The sequence below is a fragment of the Ceratotherium simum genome, chromosome 4, assembly GCF_057802395.1.
Source record: "Ceratotherium simum simum isolate JZ-2026a chromosome 4, ASM5780239v1, whole genome shotgun sequence".
In the NCBI taxonomy this organism is placed as follows: domain Eukaryota; kingdom Metazoa; phylum Chordata; class Mammalia; order Perissodactyla; family Rhinocerotidae; genus Ceratotherium; species Ceratotherium simum.
Genome location: NC_141903.1, coordinates 85,481,994 through 85,505,298, shown reverse-complemented (window position 1 = coordinate 85,505,298; position 23,305 = coordinate 85,481,994). Strand labels below are relative to the sequence as shown.

General features: G+C 40.5%; 1 protein-coding gene across 3 annotated transcripts in view; it reads left to right on the top strand.

Moving 5' to 3' along the window:
* The first annotated feature begins 1,958 nt into the window (after window positions 1–1,958).
* Window positions 1,959–23,305, top strand: part of RASGRF2 (Ras protein specific guanine nucleotide releasing factor 2) — a 215,651-nt gene continuing 194,304 nt past the window's right edge. For all 3 annotated transcript variants that reach the window (XM_087430100.1, XM_087430098.1, XM_087430099.1), the window contains exon 1: window positions 1,959–2,674. In XM_087430100.1, coding sequence (XP_087286226.1) covers window positions 2,387–2,674 — 288 coding nt within the window. In that variant the 5' untranslated portion in view covers window positions 1,959–2,386. The remainder of the gene's footprint in view (window positions 2,675–23,305) is intronic.

Below are 23,305 nucleotides of genomic sequence, written 5' to 3'. Positions count from 1 at the left end.
TATCCTTAATGGTTTCCGCTCCAAAATGGAGCTCATCAATTACGCAGATGTCAACTCGCTTATGGTTTTCAGAGCTGGGATTGGACCAGAAGGAAATAAAAGGCCTCCTGAGGCGACTGCCATCTCCTCTGCATCTTGAATCTGGCTCAAAACCTTGTCCACATCTACTTATTGTCTCTATACTTGTATCTCCTCTAGAGAACAGTGCAAGCTCCCGGCTGGGTTAAACCCAAATGAGCACAGCACTGTCCCTTAGATATTCAAAAATATGTAAAGAGAGATGGGCACTCTTCTTACACTGCAATTTCAAATAGCAATTTCTCTATTATCTAGTTCTTAACAGGGAAATGTTTTTTAGGTAAAATGAAAAATTGCTCAGCTGCTCAGTGAGGCAGACTTAAAATATTCTGCAAGAACAGCACTTACGGAACAAGCAGAAGCCCTGGGCTACCACTTTATGAACACACAATTAGTGGGACAAGACAGGTGTATTGTCACAGATTCATGGACCCAGAAAAGGATTTTATTATTATTTATTTTTAACAATAAACACTTTATGGCAAACCATTTTTATAAGTGGCTAAGGGGAATTAAAAAAATGTAGATAGACTCAAGTTCCCACACTCCCTGGGGCTTCCACCAGCCTTCTCCCACAGCTGCTGGGCGGTATTTCTTTTCCACTGACAGTTTACGGTAGGGGTCTTGGTTTTCTGGCAGTACCTGCGAGATTTGTTAATCAAATGACTTCCAGTTCCAGCATGGGTATCTGGTGAACCTGTGACAGCATGGCCTCTGGGGATAGATTCTGCTAGGGGCAGCAAATCTCCCTTATTTGGGTATTTTTTCTGGTTGAAAACTCCACGCTTAAAATTAGTTTCTTTTATCTTAATCCTGAATAATCTTGATCGTTGAGAGGGAACCAGCAGCATCTGATACCTTCCTGGAAACAAGGCTGTGGCACTCACTAACCCTCACCTCGGGTTTTAAATACAACTGTGTAAGAACACAGGGAAAGGTCAAGATTGCCGTTATGCAAAGCCACCCTATGACTCCACCCACTGCCATGGAAACGCAATCACGGATGAATATGAGTGCACGGATGTGGCGGGTGAATGTGTTGTGAGTACACGTGAGTGGGTTTGTGAAAGTGTATGTATTTGCATGAATGTGTATTCGTATGTTTGTGAGTGCTTGGGTATGAGTCTGTATTTGTATTTTTGAGTGAATGTCTTTGTGCATCTGTCTGTGTGTTCATGTGTGTAGGTTTGTGTATGACTATTTGCCTGTGAGTGTGTTTGACCATGAATGTGTGAGTATAAATGTGTTGTGTATGGATGTGTATTTGTGTGTAGTTTGTATGAGTGCGTGTATGAGTGTGTTGAGTGTAAATGTATGCATGGGTCTGTGTTGTGAGCGTGTGTGAGTTTGGGTTAGTCTGTGCATGAGTGTATGGTTTGTGTGTGTAAATGTGTGTGTTTGGGTGAGGGTATCAGTGTGTGCACGTGTGTAGTTGCCTGTGTGTGTATTTGTATATGGGTTTGTATTTTGGTGTGTAGGAATGCACATTGTGGGTGTATTTGTATAAATGTGAGCGCATAATTTTGTGTGTATAAGTATTGCGTTGTATTTGTGTGAATGAGTGTGTTTGCGACTGTGTACTTGTGTGTATGTATACTCTTGTCTGTACGAGTGTGAGCGTTGTGTATTTGTGCAAATGCGAGCATTCGCGTGTTGTGACTGTGCGCGTGGTGTGTGTGTCCGTGTGTGCGGGAGCGCGGGTGGGAGCGGGTGTGTGCCGTCGCCGCGCGCCCACCTCCCGGCTCTGCGCCCGGCGCGCGGGAGCAGAGGCAGCGGCCGGCCAGGCGGGCGGGCGAGGGCGGGACGCGCGCCCGGGGAGCGGGCTGCGCCGCCGTCACCGCCGCCGCGCCGACTTTGCCCTTTAAATCGGTCTCCAAGCCGATTACAGCTGATCTCCCACGTGACGTTTTACCTTCTGTCTCCCGGAGCGAGTTGCCCGAGGACAGTCCTCCGCAGGCAGCCGCGCGTCGCGCGTCCCGGACCGCCGCGGGGCTCCGGCTCCCGCAACTTTGGGCGAAGCAGCGGCCGGTCCCGGCGCCCTCCCCGGGCCACCCTCCCCTCGGGCATCAGGGGCTCAGGGGTCTTCGCTCGGCCAGGTGGGCGGCGGTGGGGGCCGAGACCGTGCCCTGCCCGCAGCCCGGCGCCCCTCGGACCCGTGCGGCGCCGCGCCCCGGAGGCCGGCGGGGTGCCCTGGGTGCTGCGTCAGGAAAGGGGGCGCCCTTCGCCAGCCGGCCCGCAGCGGGCGCGCCCTCGGGGAGCCGGCCGGGAGATGGCGGCGAGGCAGGGGTGAGCCCCCTGCGCCCTCACCATGCAGAAGAGCGTGCGCTACAACGAGGGGCACGCCCTGTACCTGGCCTTCCTGGCGCGCAAGGAGGGCACCAAGCGCGGCTTCCTGAGCAAGAAGGCAGCCGAGGCGAGCCGCTGGCACGAGAAGTGGTTCGCCCTCTACCAGAATGTGCTCTTCTACTTCGAGGGCGAGCAGAGCGGCCGCCCGGCGGGCATGTACCTCCTGGAGGGCTGCAGCTGCGAGCGGGCGCCCGCGCCGCCCAGGGCCGGGGTCGGGCCGGGCGGCGCCCGGGACGCGCTGGACAAGCAGGTACCACGCGCCCTCCCTCCCCGGTCTCCCTGCCTCCGGCCGGCCGCTGTGCTCCTTTGCTGTTCTAACCCTAGAGGTCGAGGGCTCTACCGAACACAGGGACCATGCTCCGAGATCCGAGATTCCCCTGAGGCGTCGGTGGCAGGACCTCTCCACGCGCCTTCGCATCTCCATCCCCTCTTTCCCCCCATCTCCTTTACTTCTTTCACGACCCTGAAAGCGGTCGGGTCGGGTCCGCTTCGTTGCTAACCACCCATTGCTTCTCTAGACCTTGTTTGGAAGGATTTAGTGTGGTGACGTGTTGACACCTGTTGGATTTAGATTGGCAAGACGGAACTAACTTATTTGGAAAAGTTTGGTTTTTCCCTTACCGGCCTGGGGCGTGTGGGTTTCTCTCCCTGCAGACGTTTGATCGCGGGCTGTGCAGGGAACGAGCGGAGCTCCCAGGACCGACAGGCGCTTTTTGTTGGCTGTTTTTAATCTGTCTTTGTGGTTTATGTCAGTTTACCCTGCTACCATTTGACTTGCTGGGTCTAATTATGAAGGTAAATGTGTATCCATTTCCCTCAGAATTAATATTTGGTAGCCACATCCCTGCTATGTTTAAACACGTGGGCATTTTTAAGAAAACGCTTCTGTGTACTTTTAAATGAATACTTTGAAAATCAATGTGACCTTTTTATTCTCAGTCATAATTTTATTAGTTTTGCTATGTGCGTACTCAGGGAGGGAAAAAAACCCCTAGATTTAGAAACTCCCGCCCCCCATTCCTGCAAAGGCGAAATTCGTATTTTTTTCAATCACCGTTTGGTTAGTAAAGTTAAAGCAGACTAATTTTATGCTCCCAAATGTTCTCACTTCGCTTCTAGATCTCCACCTTGAAAAAAAGAGGCTGATTGTCTTTGCTGTTGCATAAAAATATTTCGCAGCTGAATTTTCTGTGCAAGTCAGACCAAACAGCTTCTACTGCAAACTACCGAGGGCGGCTGTGGGAGGCGCTAGCAATGGAATGATGAATAGGATGCCTAAAGAACCCCTTGGGGCTTATAAAACAATGTGTAAAATTAAGAGGAGTTAAAACTAGATCAGCTAGAAGTTTGAATTTTTTTTTCACTTTGGTTTTGCTATAAATTATTAACAGACTTAACTGATTAATCTTGGTATAACGCTTATAAATCTGAAATTTAAAACATGTCCTTTGGTTTTTGAGGGCATGTTGAGGGTCACTTAAAAAACTGATTTTCAGTTTTGTAGATCTAGATACTGGAAGTATAAGTTTAAATTTTGTCATGCATTTTAGAACTGACATTGAGAGCAGGAGAAGGGTTTTGAGGAAACAGGTAGAGATTTTTTTCAGGATCTATTTTTTTTTTTTTTCTATTGGTGAGATTTTTTTTTAAGGTATGTATTCCAAAGCCCCACAGGAGCCAAAACTAATAGGTTTTGAAGTGTTATGATGTCTATAATAAAATAGGGTACTTTAAATTCCTCTGAATATATATCATTGACTTAATTCCAGATTATTTTTTCTCTTTGTATTTATACTAATATCAGGAGATAACCACATTTATTTATTTTTTTTGAGCTGGGAGTGGGGAGTTGTTAACTGTTGCAATGTCTATGGCTGTCTGACCAGTTAACATTACATGAAAACCAACATTTTTCTACTTGGAAAATATCCAGACTCTCATCTCCGGGACAGTTGTCTTTAAACCACACTTTCATAAAGAAATGTAACCTCCAAATAGTTTGACTTTCCTGTCACTTTTTAATGGAAGTCCTAAACAGGTCATCTTAGGAAAAAGATTTTTCTTTGTTTATCACCATACAACTTATGAGTATTTCTCAATCACTTTATACATCTTTATGTGGTTAGAAATTAGAACCTTTGGTGTTGGTAGACAAAACTGAGATGTAGAGAACAGGCATTTTAAAATGGATTAAGAGTTGGATTGGGAAACTGGTCAAATTTTTATATGCTTCTGTGACTTGAGTTAGCTCAGCTGACTGATGCTTTTCTCCAGCACTGCCTGTCTGGGTGTGTTTGAAAAATTAGGAAGAAACCTCAAAGATAAGAAACAAGAAGAAACATTGTACCTTAAATCTACAGTTTATGCAATAGGTTTCCTTTCAGAAAATTTGTGTTACTAATGTGTTCAGATCCTCTCCAGTACCAGACCGTGGTGGACCTGTGAAACTGGCTAGGTTGGGGTGGATGTGAGGCACTGAGCAGGGACCATCTCAAGGTCTGCTTCTCCAAGTATGCTTCTGGAACTTTCCACATAAATATCTCCATCAACCTCATAAACATAGTTGAAGGTTAGGCCTTGAACCAGGACTTAAGGAGGCAGAATGGATTTCCTCTACCATTTCTGTGTGACTTCTTTAGGCAAATCTCTTATGTTTCCTCGTTTTTTTTTTTTTTTTTCCTGTTAATGAAATCTGTTTCTTAATATGGAAAAATTAAGAGTTTGGCTAAGCTGATTTCCAAGTTGCCTTCCAATAATGACATCTCCTGTTTCTAAGGTTATAATAGACAGTGTGAGCTTTTTGCTGTCTAGAGGATGTGACAGACAATTTCACAAGATTTAAAGATTACCTATCTCTGTAGTAAATACTGCAATTGAGAAGCTAAGGACAAGCATGTGATTGAAGTGGACATCCTGATAAATAGTTAGCTCCGCAGGTGCACAAACCTATAGTAACATCATAATTGGAGACAGAGATATTCTTATCATTCACGTTGGAGGGTGATATACTGTAATGTCATTGACAGTTACTATAGTTGATGTAATTCTTACTATAAAATGCCTGTAATCATTCTTGCCAGTTTAAATTCTACCTCTCCTTCAAATAATTTTAAAATTCTAATTAATTGTGTTTTTAGGTAAGTTATAAGAAGAAAAGAGTTATTGGTTTGTTTTATCTAAATAATAATTCTGAGTTGGTTGACAAAAGAAAAAAAATTTTTTCTTTTTACTTCTTTGTCCTAAACTGTTTCCAGTTAAGAAGAAAAAAGAAAGGGGTTTTCCACTTTCCGAATATGTCTAGGTTGAAGGAATATTTGCGTTGATCCATTTTTTCAATGGTGTCCCAAGATTTCACTTTGGTAAATCCTTGGGCAGTTGCAAGGCTGTCTTATCAGCCTTCTATAGTACCTACTTCTTAGAGACCGTAATTGGTGATATAATCAAAATGAGTTCTGTTAAAATTTTTTTAAGTGGTGTCCCTTTTCATCAAAATGTGTATTGGTGGTTCTTCTTTCTAAAAAAGCTCCATTTATGGAAAGTGAAAAACTTACCTTTCATTCTAGGTGAAGGTGTTTAAGGGGGAAAGGGAATTTGCATTTAGTTTGTACCTTCTGTATGCCAGCCTCGGTGGTATCCTCCGTTATCTCATCTAATTTGAATCTCCTTCAGCTCTTGGAGATTGGTGGTATTTTTTTCATTTTTACCTATGCTAACCCTGAGGCTCAAAGAGCTCTAGGGAGATGATCCAAGTCCAACTCCAGGTATGAAGACTGAATAATGGTAAAGAGTGCCTTATTGAGGAGACTAATAATCCACTGAGCTTCAAGAAATTTCAAGTCTGGATGGGATGGGGCTTGGGGTTGTAGTTTGTGAATCACTGTTTTGTTTATTCTTCTTCCTTTTTAAAAACTGTTTAAAGGGCAGTTGCAATTCTTGAGAAATACAACTGCAGACCACTACATTTTCAAAGAAAAACGACATCTATTTTTAAACAAACAATTTTACATGACATTCATTTCTTTCAGTAGGGGATCTTGAAAAATATTTGCACGTAGGGTGCAGGTACACATCCCGGCTAGTCTGGTCAACTTCAGTGGCTGTATCTGTCTTGCTTGCTAGCAGGAGAGATGTTTAGGAACAAAGCCATCTTTACTCTTATTTTCCTGGTAACATTAAGTGTTCTATTCAGCCTGATTTCAGTTGTTTTGGGGGGAAAATATCTCCTTAGTTCTGGAGTTTCAAAGTAGTGGATACTTGTAATATTTGTGCTAAAGGAAACATATTTGATTTAATTTTAAAGAGATTAAAGGTTATGGGATTTCCCCTGTCACCTCACTGCTAGCCAGTCGTTTTAGCCTTCCTAACTGGACCACGAGCAGAGCATTTTAATTGTGGGTGGTGGATTTTATCCTAGTTCTTATTTAATTGATGTCTAATAACCAACTCAATATTTTCTGTTCAACCTTTGCTTATTGAACACAAATAAAGGCAAAATGGAATAAAAATATTTGCTAAATCTTATAAAAAGTTTAAAAATATAGTTTAGGGAAGAGAAATAACTTATTGCTTGGACTTTATCATTGTTCTTCCTTTTAAAGTTAAATGAAGCAAAATAATTTATGGATTAGCAAAATTTAGTTATTTTCATCTTGGCTACACTAAATCTTACTATTTATATTATTGTACTAATTGTTAAGAATTCAACATAGAAAAATACATCTTTGATGTGACAGATGTAAAAATGCATTTTTATTGTGACAAGTATATTTCCATGGGTTTTAAAAAAATGATACCTAAATGCACTATTAAATGGGGGAAAATATTTGTAGTATGATAACATAGTTTTTTCCTTTAACTGAAAATTAGAGATATTTTCCTTTCATTGGGTGGTGATAAGTCCTAAAATGTGTGTGATGACCAAATATTTCTGATTTTAGCAAGCAAATGTTAATAGTCTGTTAACAATTGTTGATATTGTTTTTTGTTTAATGCAGATTATATATTTAAGTTGATTTTGTCCATATTTTTAAATAAATATGCATACTACAGTCAATGTAATTTTAATTTTGTAGAATAGAGAAACATAGTCTTTAAGATTATTTCGTAATGAAATAAGCAAGATTGACAAAACGATATGGTTTTACTCAGGTCTTATATCCTGATTTTCACAATTTTAAAGTAGCTTTATGTTTTTATATCTGTTCATTTATCCTACAAGAAAGGGATATTTGTGTGTGTGTGTGTGTATGTGTGTGTATATTGAGTTTATCTTCTATCATTAAATATTAAATATTTGTTATGCAGTTATATATGTTGGAGTTTACACATTTTATTTGTATCATTATCATTTCAAGACGTGAGTTGTAAATCCATTCTGTCTGCAATCTGGGGAGCTTTGTTTTCAGGGCTAAGGATGTGAAATGATTCTGTTAAATTAATCACGTATAAATTCCTCTGTGGAATTAGTTTACCTTAGTTTAATAAAACTGTGTATAGTAAAATCTTAGTTAATATTTAAATGAAACTAGAGATAATATTTGTTAGGTATCAATATAGTGTTGTGGTAAATATTTGGTTATTTTATACATTTGGCCATTATTCTGAAAATTAACCATTATTCCAGAGTTACTCATTACATTTCCATTGGTATAATTTTCCAATTTTAGCTGGTTGAGAATTTATAAAACATTATTTTGGCCCCACCAAAGGGTATATTTTAGCATTTTTGCCCAAGGAATTCAAATATGATTGTGTATTTAGGAAAAAAAAAAACAGTAGCAAATTTTTCTTTTTTTTAATTGCAGAAAACATTGGTGTCAGTCAGTGGAACAGAGATGCAGAAAGCACATGTTCTCAGTTTTCCTTTTTACTGGCACTTGAAAAACTTATGATTCGATGAAAAATAAAGATTCAAATAATTTTTCCTAAAATTCCTCACAATGAAAGCAGAATGCCCCAAATATACTTTTAGGGAGAAGGCAGAAAAGAAATAACAAGTTTAAATAGTATTTCTTTTCTTTTTGAACTGTAAAGGAAGAAATGAGACAAGAAAGTTGGGGAGGCCTATAGAAGCATAACTTACAGCATTAGAGTAGAGTAAGTTAACAAAAGTTAGAATGCTCGCAACATCTGAGAAGATACAAGTAAAACGACGTTAAAAAAAGCTACGCTTAAAAATAAAATTTGCTGATCCTTTAGTGCTTTATTTTTTTTAAATGTAGGCCACAATTCCTTTTATTAGCTCTTCCCGTACTTACCAATGTGACATTGCTGAGACCTATGATGATGGAAACACCAGGGATCTGAGGGGCTCTGGTTACTGGTACTTTGCTTCTTTTCAGGTTCCTGAAATGTTTTATTTTGTCATTGTCTGATTTAATTTAGACAATGCCTGATTCACTTCCTGAACTGTATTATGGGTCCATACCATTCATGTGACTAATGTAAACTGTGGGGTTAGTGCTGTCAAATAGAGGGAGGCTGGGAAAGCTGGGAGGTTTCCTGGGGTTAGCTATGTGGGAATGTGGAGCTGGTAACCTGGCCTAAGGCTCATTATATGGCGTTATAACTCATTACAGAAGTCATGATGCGATAATGTCAATGATGCATAGGAATCGGAGGCCACTCATGTCCAATATGAATTTCCTTTCTTTTAACTTGAAGAATATCAGTTTCCAGGTCAGGCTGTAGTACTGTGTGTGGTTCAGTTCAGGGATTAAGCTACGGGGGTTTCAGTCTGACTCAGCTCCTTACCAGATACATGATCTTGAGCAATTCCTCTTTCTAAGCCTGGACCCCTGCCTGTAAGACGGAGATCAGGATAGCACCTACTTCATTGGGTTGTTGTGAGGCGCACAGGCAATAGTCCCAGCTAAGCCCTTCACGTAGGTCCTGGCTCAGGAACAGTCAGCACATTTCTCAGCTGTTGTTTTTATTACCCCCTCTCTAATATAACTTTTCTTTGACTTTCTTTTTGTTTTCATGACTAGGGTCACTTTGGAAGTTTTTTCCTTCCTTCCTCTTTTTTTTTTTTTAATTAATGAATTATCTTGTTTTATTATTTATTTATTTATTTATTTTTTGGTGAGGAAGATTAGCCCTGAGCTAACATCTGTGCCCATCTTCCTCTATTTTGTATGTGGGACTCTGCCACAGCATGGCTTGATAAGTGGTACGTAGGTCCTCGCCCAGGATCTGAACCTGTGAGCCCCAAGCCCCGGAAGTGGAGCCTGAGAACTTAACCACTACGCCACCGGCCGACCCCTCCTTCCTTCCTCTTTAAAAAATACTTTTAATTTAAGATGCACAAAATAGAGTAGTTCAGGGAATGCTAATACCCATCACCAGCTTCAGCGAACTTCGGTGTTCTGCTCTCCCTCCATGCATGCTTGCTTTTTTTTTTCCCCCCTAGATTATTTTAAAGCAAGTCCCAGACATCATATTGTTTCACTTGTAAATAAGGAAGTTTTTCCTTTTTGGCATAGCCCTTGTTTGGCGCTGAAGATTGTACTACATGTAGCTCTGAAAAGAACGATCTTGGAAAGAGTTTGTAATGTGTTTTTGTTTTAACGTGTGTTCGTCATCTTTTTGTTTCTTTGATATCATTATAAAGGAAAAAACTTAAGACTGCAGTTGTGAAGACGTTAAGGGTGGCAGAATTAGCCTTTAAGTAAGTTCCAGCATGTTAAATCCTAAAGAAAAGAAATTTGAACTCAGTTGTTTAACCATGATCGTGGTGTAAAGGTACGTTCATGATCTGATCTCACTCTAGGGGAAATTGTATTATTGATGATTCTCTTACTGAAGAATCCTCTTTTCTTTCTTTGGAGTCCATTTACCAAGCTGTTCCAGTTGTGCAGCTGGAAGCGTCTTGTTTAGAGTCAAAAATGATTGCTTCCTCCTCTCATGCCATTAATGCTTCTTCTTACTCAGTATTTTGCATAGTTTTGCGACAGTCGAGATGTCATCCATAAACCAATGTTTCATCCATCTTTCAAAATCAATCCTGAGACCCAGCAGCTAGTCAATGTTATTTTAAGACAATTACTAATGCTTCATTAATCACGTGTGTAGTGTGCTTTTTCTGGTGTTGCTCAACTTTTCTAGAGTTAGTCAGTTTCTGTCAGATGATTATTTGCTTTAGGCCCTTTTAATTGCAAGGGAGAGATATGAACTCAAGTTGTCTTGAATAGTGGTCGCTTCTGTGTGTGGTGGGGGGACGGTGGGAATATCGTTAGGCGATGTAAGAGTGAGTCTCGCTCTACCTCTCCTGTAACCTAGCTATTCTGCTTCCCCTAACTTCAGGCTGCTGTGCCCCTCATGGTACTGACTCAACACGTTGTGGCCCCTTTCTCTCTGTTTTTTCCTGCTTCAGTTCTCACTGCAGCATCTCTTATTCACTCAGTATGTTCAGGCTCATATTCTTGGGAGAGAGAACCTCAGTCCACATTTTGGAGCTAGGCAAAACCACCGATCTCTGACCAGTCCATGTATTGGCTGTCAAACAGCAGGGGCCACTGGTGAAGGAGTTTCATGGAAAGTTTGGTGGGTGTGATAGAAATTATTATTGACATGTCTAGTGTGTTCACCAAGCTAGTTAAAATTATTTTCACCATTGGGTCTGAGGCGTTCCCTCCCCGGGTGCTGGCTTGTTGTTCTTCCTCTAGAAACGCATATGTGTATGCACCAAAGACTTGTACAAGGATGTTCATGGTAGTAGTATCCATAAAACCTGGGTGTCCCATTCCAGTAGCTCTAACTTCATTTTTTTCCCAATCACCCCCTACTTGCATCTACACCTTTCATCTAGAAGGGTCAGGTGCAAAGGGACAAGGGCACTTTTATAAAACTTAACCGGAGTTGAGCTTGAATCCCTGATGCTCTCTTAGCTATGCTGCCACTTGGAGGGTGTGTCAACCAGGCTGACCTGGAGGGTGCTGTCAGGGAAAGAAAAATGCCTCCTGCCCAGTGGTGGTGAAGACAGAACACTCAATTGTCTATATATATATATCTATATAATGCCCTATAACCCTACCCCTTTTTGTCCTGATCATTACCCAGGAGAAGGGGTGACCCCTTTCTCGGAATACCTGCATTCAGTGATCAAATGGCCTTAGTAAAGTGTATGGACCAGGAGGGAATGAGGGAGACAGAGCTGGACAATCCGTCCATTGATGAGTACACAGATTAGTTTCATGGGCCACAATGGTGTGGCTGGAAACGGCTAATCAGTAACCTGAAAAAGTATCAACAGTGGTGAGGCAGCACTGATAGCCCTGAGAGGGGTTCGAAGGTCTGATGTAGCTCATCTGCCGGGAGTGGGAGGGGGTAACACACCTTGTGACGTGGCCTCTCCCATTGTGAGGCAGACGGGTCAATTTTTGGCAGGAGCCACGAGTCTGCAGAGGTGGTAGCCTCTGCATTAGAAACAGGCTCCGTCAGCAGCTTGATTCCAGTGGGTCCCGGCAGAGGACCACCCCTTCCTCTGGGCATCTACATGAGCGTTCCAGACAGTTCATTCAGCAGACAAGGTTTGTTCCCAGGTTCATGTTTCCAAAGAAGGGTCTCTTTAATCTGCAACTACATCTGCTTTTGCTTCAGCATGGCTGACACTGAGGCTACTCTGAGTAACCACAGCACCCCAGTGAATACCGTTGGGTTTCAGCTTAGCCAAACTATTGGTGAACCAGGCCCAGACATATAGGGAATCGCTGTGAATCGAGGGCCCCATTGAGTCAGTGGCTTTGCTTTAGGTAGCAGAGCAGATAAAGTTCCTTGCAAAGGGATACTTGTTACTTTTTTTTAATGTAAAACTGAGATGCTCGTGAGGCCAGACCAGCCACATTCTTGAATATACCTTTTCCATTTGACAAGCAAGGTTTTGCCTCTTCCTGTGTTATTAGTTTATGAGTGTGAGTTGATTCATCCTAAAATGGGAATTTCAGGCTGGAGAATTACAAGGCCTCTGTGGGTCAGTTTCAACAAGGCTCAGCAGTAAGCTAATAGTTGTCTGCATGCCTTGTAATTTGTTTGAATGCTGGACATTGTGTATGAAAAAATCAAAGAGATGATTTGACGCTCTGCATGATGTTATTTTCCTTCGGAGAGGATTTACTTTGCTTTCTTGCAGGCATTAACGTGGGGTTACGTTACATTGATCCATTCTGGGATTGAGCAGGTAAAAGCCAGGTTTCAGGCTTGGTGAGAATTTACCTATTTCCAGTTTGCCATAATTTCTAAAGTATAGCCTTTCCAGGGTCTTATCTGGAATTCTGGGTGTTTACATGATTGCCTCCTCCTTGGTCTCCCCTCAACCCCACGAGACTGCCAAAAACTCAATGCCGGTTTCCAGCCTCTTAGCTGCTGCCTTCTGCTGGGCTCTTAGCCTCTTGGCTCTGTACCACTTAGAACCTGGCCAATTCCTTGAGAGGAACAGCTTCAAAGACTATCAAACTCACTAGTTAACGTCCCTTCTCTAAGATGTCTTTACTCCTTAGGTCCTGGCTGTCTTGTTAGCTCACTGAGACTTTCAAATGGATTATTTTTTGTGTTGTGTCCAGCTTTTCAAATTGTTCTTAGTGTACACAAGGGGCAGGGTGGGGGTGGTCTGTAACAAGCTACGTGGCCACTACCACTCAGCAATGAGTTTTAATAGTGAGTCTAAAAATGAGTGAAACTCCTTTCAAAACAGTGGAAGAGTTGTCTTGTTTTTTTCCTGGAAATTTATCTATTAATTACTTCTAATTCAGTAACGATAAAATACTAAGAAGTCAAATCACAACTAATCCTTATTTTATCAATTTAATTCTGAATGTCTTTGAATATGGTGTTTTTGAACAAAATAAAACAAAAATATTTTGTAGTCATGAGATGTTTTACAGATGTTTACCTTTTTCTGTTACTGAGTGGTGAGGTGTATGTTTTGAGAGTACCAAGGTATTTTAAGTCCCATTTCATTCCTTACACAGTGGATTTAATTTAAACTTTTCTCTTAGATAGTTTTCTCATATCTGATGCCTGTCTGTCTGTCTATCTATCTATCTCTCTCTCTCTGTCTGTCTGTCTATCTATGTCTCTATCTACCTACCTACGTCTATCTATCATCCATCTGTACGTCTATCATCTATTTATATGTCTATGTATCATCTATCCATCTATATATTTGTCTATCTATCTATCTATCTATCTATCTATCTATCTATTTATCTATCTATCTTAGTTGATGAGCATTTAATTTAAAGCAATCATCTTTCTCCAGGCATAAGTCGCCCTTTCTTCTCAGAAAGTAAAACAAAATAAAATTAGACTATTTCATTTAGGATACTAAGTTGTTAGTTTTTGTTTTTTTTTGTGAGGAAGATTGGCCCTGAGCTAACATCTGCCAATCCTCCTCTTTTTTGCTGAGGAAGACTGGCCCTGGGCTAACATCCATGCCCATCTTCTTCTACTTTATATGGGACGCTGCCACAGCATGGCTTGCCAAGCTGTGTGTCAGTGCACGCCCGGGATCTGAACCGGTGAACCCTGGGCCACCGCAGTGGAGCACACGCACTTAACCGCTTGCACCACTGGGCCGGCCCCTAAGTTGTTAGTTTTTTATGAACATGCTTTTGTATTATAAACAATTGTCAGAGCTGCTGTTTATTGAGTGCTAATTTTGGGTTAAAGAGCCAAGCACATCACATATATCATCTCTTTTAATCTTCACAACCATCCCGAGATGACAGCATCCTCTTTATTTTGCAGATAAGGATCCCGAGGCTTAGCATGGTTTAGTAATTCATCCAGGGCAAACATTTATTAAGTGGCAAACTTGGTTAATAGAGACTAAGTTAGTAACTTAGTATTTGTTGAACTTGGCCCTTAGCTAGGAGTTAGAAATATATAACCAAGAGGGAAAAGTTTTTGACTTCAGTGTCATTCTTCTCTGTCTTGGCACATTTGCAGTTTCAGTGGAAAACTTCGCAGTTTCATCTGGCCACATTCATGAAGCCCTTAAGTCCGGTGATTGTTTCCTCCCTAGATTCATGAAAGTATGTCAGCAAAGCAAAGCTCTGGGCCCATATTTATCTAAGGGAAGCATCGGAACCAGTTTACGTAACCTCTGTAATCTCTACGTGCTTGGCCCTGTGCTGGGCGCCTGAGAGCTGGGACGTGATGGAGAGTGGGGTGTTGGGGAACAGGTCAGTCTGTCTCCAAAGCTTGGTCTTTCTCTTGTGTTGCTGACTTCCAGCACAGGCTTCCTTCTTGGTGTCTGGCCAGCACCATGAGGGGCCCAGCAGTGAAGATGTGGAAGACACAGCCCTCCCTGCCGTTCCAGACCTTTTCTATGCTAGGGCTCTTGACTCTGAGAAGATGTCTTATATTTTGGTGTGAGTCCACATCCTCAGTGCTTTGATTTATGCTACCACATTTTGGCCACTAGATCTAACTAGGTTGTAGTCTGCCCTGACCCAGAGCAGCAAATATGGTTTTCTGAAACATTGGGCAACCGAGAATGATACTTGCAACTTGTGCCATGAACATGAATGTAATCGAATGAGAAGGGGCATTTATATGTACACAGTCTTTCTGTTCTGGACCAAAGTATCTTCTTGTGTGTGTTTTGTTGGCAAGTTTCACTTGTCTCTGGAATTGTGCTGTCAAATGGTTGAACGGTAGTATGCTGTGATTGTAGTGCCTCAGCTGTAGTTTCCACCTGTGAACGTTATTATAAAAGTTCATTTTCAGCATGCCAGTTTGAGCTGAGACCATCCTCCTTCCTGCTCACCTGCCATGTCCTTGTCGGATAGCACTGAAGATGCAGTGGCATTCCATCTGGTTGAATGGTACAGAGTGCCCAGTATATTGAGGCAAGATTCCCAAATTCAAGTTCTAGGTCCATCTTTAACAAGCTGTGGCTTCTCAAGCTTAGTCATTTCCTCATCTGGAAAATGGGCATAATTCCTACCTCGTAAAGAAAGTGGGAATGTTAAATTGATTGAGATAATCTCTGTGAAAAGTGTTTGTAAACTAAAATGCTACAAGAATATTATTTTAAATTCACAATTACATTTTTTCATTTAAGTGAGGGTGATTTAAACAGCAAATCATTTGAAAGTTTGGTTACTACAGATGTGTATTCTGTTCATTTTATGGTCCATTTTGAGAACCAGATAGCTTCCCTTCCTAGTTTGTAAGCATCTCTATGAGTCCTGTGAACTCATAGAGATGAGGTTTTTAAATTTTGTAGGGTTTTTAAGTTTGTTTTTAAGTTTTAAGAAATTTTCCCCTAACCTTCTAGGTCCTTCCGGCTGATCTAAGAATTAAATTGACGTGAGACAGAATAACAGGATAAAATTAAACAAAGTTTAATAACATGACATTGGAAAAACCCAGGAACGCTGAGTAACTTACCAAAATGGCTAAAGTCACCACCTTAAATACCATCTTCAGCTAAAGACAAAGGAGGGTTTTGGGGGTAGTGGTTTGGGACTTCAGAAGGAAGAAGGCAATTCACACGGAGACGGAAAAGCATCTGTTTGGTAAACAAATGTTTGCCACACCTTGCAGAAACAATGGGACATCGGGAGGACTTGGATTAAATGGCCCTCGCTAGATTCCTCTCTGTCTACCACACCTACTTTATTTTACACTATAGTTATCTTATGGTATTAATTCCTTCCTGGAACAGGCCTTCTATCTTAAATTCTTTTAGGCAGTTAGGGGGGAGGTTAAAGTTTCTTTCTGAGTCTTTTGTCCTTAAAAATAATGAAGCCAAAGAGACACATTTTGGGGGGGCAAATTCTGATCCCATACAGGTTTTGTGGAGAATATTTAGTGAATGACAAACTCCTTAAGAAGTCGTTGGAAGATTACCTTTACTCAGTGCAGGAGAATATTGCCTAAAAGGATAGATCGATGAAGAGGTTTTTCTTTGTCATTTTAATCCTTTCTCTTGTATAGATTCTTCTGACTGTAATAAGTATTAAATATATTAAAGTGAGATTCATAGGTAATTTTTTCAGAAGAAAAATGTAGCTAAATTGATATTTGTGCTTTAAAAGTTCATTTTTTTTTTTTTTTTTACAGAGAGTGTTTAAAATGTATACTGAAAAGTAAATAAATCCACAGTTTACTCATTTTTCTCCCTTTTGGTATAAACTGCCATGTTAACAGAACATTTTTTAAAGCAGTTTTTTTATTTATAAAAGTAATGTTTCTGGGGATCTAATGTACAACATGGTGACTATGGTTAACAATACTGTATTGAACACTTGAAATTTGCTAAGTGAGTAGGTCTTAAATGGTCTTACCACACACACACACACACACACACACACACACACACACACACAGTGGTAACTATGTGAAGTGATAGATTTGTTAACTACCCTTATATGGTCATCATTTCTCAACATATAGTGTGTCAAATCATCACATTTTACACTTTAAACTTACACAATGTTATTGGTCAGTTGTATCTCAATAAAGCTGGTGGGGGGGAATCAGTGACTGGATATAGACAGTGTATATTTTCTGATTCCACAAATTATTGATGGAAGTGATTGGTTGTTCTGGCACCATTCTACCCTAAGTGGATACCAGTCAAAATACCTGCGTCCTGTTCCAGTTCTTTGAAAGAATAACTAAGGCACTCTGTAATTTCTTGAGCATTTGGTCAGGGACAAAAAATACAGCTTGTTTGTTTATAAATAATTGAATGTAAAAGACTGAAGTTTGAGATCTTGAATTTGTCTTGGTATCTCAAATACGAGCTCATTAACCCAAGTAGACCTCTGCCTTAACTAGTATCTAACCTTCTATTTTTATGCAGTTGCAATGGAAATTAAAATAATAATTATTATGAATATTTAAAAATTAATTATATGTGTATATAATTCTATTTAGCTTTCAAAATGCATTCACATGTTTTATCCATTTGATTTCTTCATAATTCTTTGTTACTTGTTTTCTTTACAATTTCTAACTTTTTTACACATTATTAAATTTTAAATTTATTCTCAAAAATGGAGTAATGCTTATTGTGTAAAGTTTGAAAGTCATAGAGAACCATAAAATAAGAAAATTAAAATCTGAAATCCTGTCCCTTAGAGAAAACTGTGTATTGAATTGTTGGAAGATTTCCTTGAAGGTTTTTTTCTGTGTAGGCATATGATAAATAGACATTTTTAAAGGGGGGCATACTTGGGATCGTATTGTTTGTAGAGGTTTGGATCCTGATTTTTTTATTGAACATTATATTGTGAGCATTTTGTTTGTCAGTAAATCTTCTTTGAAAACATTGTTTAACTGTACAGCATTCTTTCTATCACACAGATGCACAATAAACATTCTCCTACTGTTGGATATTTAGGTTGTTTTAATATGATAAAGTTTTGCTTTCCTTTGTAAGTAATGCTGCAGTGAACATCAGGATGACATTTGTGAATAAATTGGCAGGGCAGATGGAGGCACATGCAAACAAGTAAACAAACAAAAAAGCAGGAAATGAGAGGCATCCTTTTAACCATTTTATCGTGAGATAAGGATATTTTCCCCACCTTCTACACCTTAATTAAAAACTATTCCCTCTAATAAACAACTCATTTGCATTTCAAGGTAGTTTTGTAACTGGTTGAAAACCCAACATAAAACAAATTTCTGGAAAGAAAGTATGATTTTATGTGTGAATAAAATACAGAAACAAATATGGCCAAATATGGTAGTCTAATTTCTGGAAATACAACTAGCCTATGAATGCTTTTTGGTGGAATTTACTCTCCCTAGGTGTGGTATTTGTTATGATTAGTGAGTGCCTGGGACCATGATCAATGAGCTCCATTTGAATGCACAAAGTAGAAATGCCTAAATTTACCATATTCCATTGATTTTAAATATACTTGGATCATAATGTTTTACATTTTCTGAAATTAGGATGTGTTTTCAATCAATGTGAACATTTGATTGATATGGTAATTCTTTTCCTATAAACTTTTACTAACTTATGTTGAACTTTACAATACCATCATAGAAACAGAAAAGTGGTAGCTTACAGACTAAGATACTTGGCATTTATTTGTGTTTTCAAAGCTCTTTGCTGTGTGTGTATTTGCAAGAGCATAGAGGTATATTGATGTCTATATTGCATCATATACTAGAGGCCTTTGACCTTTTTTTTTTGTGTGTGTGAGGATGATCGGCCCTGAGCTAACATCTGCCAATCTTCCTCTTTTTGCTGAGGAAGACTGGCTGTGGGCTAACATCCATGCCCATCTTCCTCCACTTTATATGGGACGCCGCCACAGCATGGCTTGCCAAGCGGTGCGTTGGTGGGCGCCCGGGATCCGAACCGGCGAACCCCAGGCTGCCGCAGCGGAACGTGTGCACTTAACCACTTGCGCCACCAGGCCGGCCCCTTGACATTTTGATAATAATTATATATAAGGATAGGGAATACTATGGCCTTGTGAGAAAGAAGAAAATTCAGTGCTTGGCTTTCGAAGTGCTTATTCTGAAAATCTGCTTGGAAAGATGGCAGATGTTAGTACCAGCCAATCTTTGCCTTGGTTGGTTTTTGTCTCTTCCTTTAGCCCCTTTGGGCCACAAGATCTTTGGTCACTAAAATTCAAGATGCTGCTTCTTCATACAACTACAACATTATCTACTTTTTTGGCAGTGGGTTTTCACTTTTCATATTCTTCCATTGTGGTTAGAGAATGGTGAATTTGACTGTCTGGTAATTTTAGCCCATCCTTAAATTTGATTGTGTTACATTTTGTGATTTAAAAAGACCAAAACAAAACAATTAAACTCTCCTAGGTTATGATACTCGTTCTTTCCTACCTTTAATGTTGCTAACAGCTGCCTTGTCCTTGGGTTTATTGTTATCCTTTCCACTGGGAACATCGTGTCCCTGGGGCCCCACCCGCCCTCCCCTGGCACGGCTCTCCCTGCAGCTTTTGATAAGGAGAGTAATTTTGGCCACAGACAGGACTCCTGAAAGAATACCACTGGACTTGTTATGTTGTTCTTCTGTTTTAAAACTTATACCCCACTGTGAATTTCAATAAATGGGCTTTCTAGTTTTGATGTTTAGACAAAACATTTTATTTGAAGATCATTTTAGGGTCCTGGAAGGCAGGTTTATTTGGAGTCTCTCTGTCACTTTTAGTAAGGGAGGAAAGTCCATCGGCTTTTCACCTGGCAGCCTTGTTGGCTAGCAAAGTGGGATGCTTCCAGAGAGTCCACTTGCCACATGCCCTGCGAGCCCAGTTTCCAGATTCCTCGGGATTGCTGCTAGTGACATCACAGTAAAATCCAGGCAAGCATTTTCCAGATACTTTATAAACTCTTTCAAACATTTGTCTAAAAGTCACTTAAAGGTTTGGAGCTGTGTTGGGTTATTTACACTGTCACAGTTAAGAAGTGAAAACCTTCCATTTTAAATTTTACTAAAACTTGTTGTTGCTAATACTCTTTGGCTTCTCACTGCTTAATTGAGATCACAGAATGGGTTCCAAGTTTTCCAGGACAATCTTGATTTAAAATATGTTATCTCTGCAGTCCCATGAGAGCATTTGGGTTTTCAGGCCATGGGGTTGTGATTTGCTTTGGAAATTGTAGTACCTATAGTTCTTGATAGTTTGAAAAAATTAACAAAATGCTGGTTAGACTCTTAAATGGTGTTCTCAGCAGTCCATTTGGTACAACTGAGCTAGAAAGAGACTTTCTTACAACAGGGGTTGTTGTTTGTTGTTTCTGAGGCTTGTGAGTGTATGTGTGTGTGTGTGTATGTGTGTTGTGGTGCTTTAGTAACTAACCTTCTGTTTAGGAAGTATCCCTGACAGTACGTTTCTCATGCTAAATAGTGACTTCTTAAAGCAAAGCATCTAATTTCAATGGGAAAACTACAATGTATTAAATTTGTCTTTGGAGAACAATTATGTAAAAGATAAAAGTGTGTTATAAAGGGAAATAGAAGTTTGACCATGAATTATTCACTAGCAGGGGAACACTACAGTGATGTGGCTCATCCCTGAGATGATGAATCAGGACGGGGCCTAGTGTGGCTTTTCTGCCTGTGAAGGTCTGAATGTATATCCTCACTTCTGGTGTCTTTTAGGAGGCCTGACTGTGCTCACAGCCAGATCCACCTTCATCAGAGCCCGGGCCCTTCATTCCTTCGTTTATTCACTAAGCAGGGTTTGAGCATTTGTCGCAAAGCACCGTACCGAGGCCCGAGAAAGAAGTGTGAGGTCTGGTCTCTGCTGTCCTGCAAGTGCGTGTTGAGGGAGGAGATGATGAGGTGGCATATTTGAAGGAGTTCTCTGATGATGCGTGAGGCTTAGTAAAGGCTGGACATGTTCGGGGGATGAGGAAGACCATTCTGGCTTTGTGGTCAGGAAGGGTTGCAGGAACATCTGAGGTCCTTGGTCCTTGACAGAGGAACCACGGTTAACTGGTAGGAAGAAGGAAGAGCTAAGCTTGTTTTGGCTTAAGCTGGGGACAGTTAGGTTCAAGTTGGAAGTAACATGTGCGCAAGACTGGAAAGGCAGACGGGGCAGACCACATCCATTGGCTTGTGAGTCGTGGAGGGCCATGGCGGGACAACTGGTGCACTGGCAGGGAGGGGAGGGGCGGGGGTGAGTTGAAAAGATAACCTGGCATGGTGTTGGGGAAATTGGAACAAGGAAAGACAGGAGCCTGAGAAGGAACCTAGGAATTTGTTTCTGTTATTAACAGGGTTTACTGTGAGGAATTTTTCCTGATATCAACCAGGGCTTTACAAAATTAGCTTAGAGCAGTGTCTCTCAACGTGAGCCACATGTCATGGGGAACATCCACTTGTGTGCCTTGATGTTCATTACTTTTTAAAATGAGTTTGCACCAAAAAAGTGTGGGGAAAGGCTGAGTTACCCAAAGTGAAGCACATTTCTCGGAACCTTTACTATGCAAATGGCTTTGTTAATCCTCCCTTACTTGATAGTCTATTCTGGAACCAGGGTGGACTGGCACAGTGAGCGGCAGAGACCAAGCTGCGGCACCTGCCTTGGCCCCTGGTCCCCCTCTGGCCTGCTCTGGTTGCCACCAACATGTTGGGGTCTCCGCTGTGGCAAATGCAGGACACCGAATGGTGGAGTCCCTGTCTAGGTATCTCAGTTGCTGAGTCTCCTCTTTTCCGGCCACCTGCCCAAGTTTTGATGACCTGGGCTCTCAGAAGGAGACAGGAGCTCTCTGGGTTATGGGTTCCAGCTGACCCTTGGGCCGGTCGCTCTGTGTCCTGGGAATGTCTCCAGCGGAGGGCACTTGGTTGAAAGTTGCTCACCACCCTGGATGGGCCAGCCAGGCAAAAGGTGCTACATAAGTACCTACACAATGTCCTCGATTTTGCCTCTTGGCCTGCAAACCCTAAAATATTTACTATCTGGCTCTTTATAGAAGAAGTTTGCTGACCTCTGCCCTAGTCTTGCATTGTCGTCTGTCCATGATGATAGCCATGAGCCACATGTGGCTTTTGAGCACTTAAAACGTGGCTAGTCTGAATTGAGATGTGCTGTAAGTGTTAAGCCTTATATGTTCTGGAATTTGAAGATTTAGTACAAAAAAAAAAAAAGGTAAATTATCTCATTAATAATTGTTGTTTTTCCTGAGGAAGATTCGCCCTGAGCTAACATCTGTTGCCAATATTCCTCTTTTTGCTTGAGGAAATGGTCCCTGAGCTAACGTCTGTGCCAATCTTCCTCTATTTTGTATGTGGGACGCTGCCACAGCATGGCCACTGACGAGTGGTATAACTCTGCCTCTGGGAACCAAACCCGGGCTGCCAAGGTGTAGTGCGCCGAACTTAACCACTAGGCCATGGGGCCAGCCCATCATTACTAGTGTTTTATATTTGATTAGATGTTGAAAGACTATTTTGGATACACTGGGTCAAATAAAATGTGTTATTAAAATTAATTTCACTTATTTCTCTTCAGTTTTTTTCCATGTGGGCACTAGCAAATTTAAAATTACAAGCGTGGCTTGCATTTGTGGTGCACGTTGTATTTCTATTGTACAATGCTGATTATAGTATAGCATCTAAGTTTATTGCCCACAGAGCTCTTTCTTCAAGGAGCTTCTTGTATAAACCTAGCTGGTTTTTCTTGGGCCACAAGTTTAGCAAATGTGACAGAGCCCTACACATATTCTAGTCTGAGGGTTTGTGGTTTGTTGACACCTGAGCCATAGTTTAAAGGATGTGAACTCTTACCTTTAAATAAAGATATATACTTTCCTTGTGTTTTTCAAATACAGATATATTTATTATTTTATGTTTTATTTTAAATCAGGTATTCCTTTATTATTCTTTTCACTACATATATTTTAAATAATCTGTGAACTGTATATTTCCTGTGATATAAAAATCATGATCATATCATGTCTACTCTAATTCAGCAACTCCACTTCTAGGATTCTGTCCTAAGGAAACAATTGGATGAGTGTGCAAAGATGTCTGTATAAGTATGCTCACTATAGCACTGCCATTAATAATGAAAAATTGGAAACAACCTCGATGCCTAACTATAACGATTGATTACTTAAATTATGGAATATCTACATAATTATATTGCCAATATAAATGACGGCAAAGAGTTATTAAAGTTATAAAAATTATTTTAATTTTTTTCATGCCTATTTATATGGCCTAATTTTCTGTGATAGACTTGTCTATCTTATATAATTAATCAAAATAGTTATTTAACCACTTAGTAACCAATGTATGAAATAGCTCCTTGGAAACAAGAAAAGTTCAAAATTCCAAGTGAACATATTTATGTGACATAGGAATTCTTAAAGATAGATTTTATTGTCACATAATGAGGGATATTAGATAAAAAGCATTTTCCCCCAGATTAGT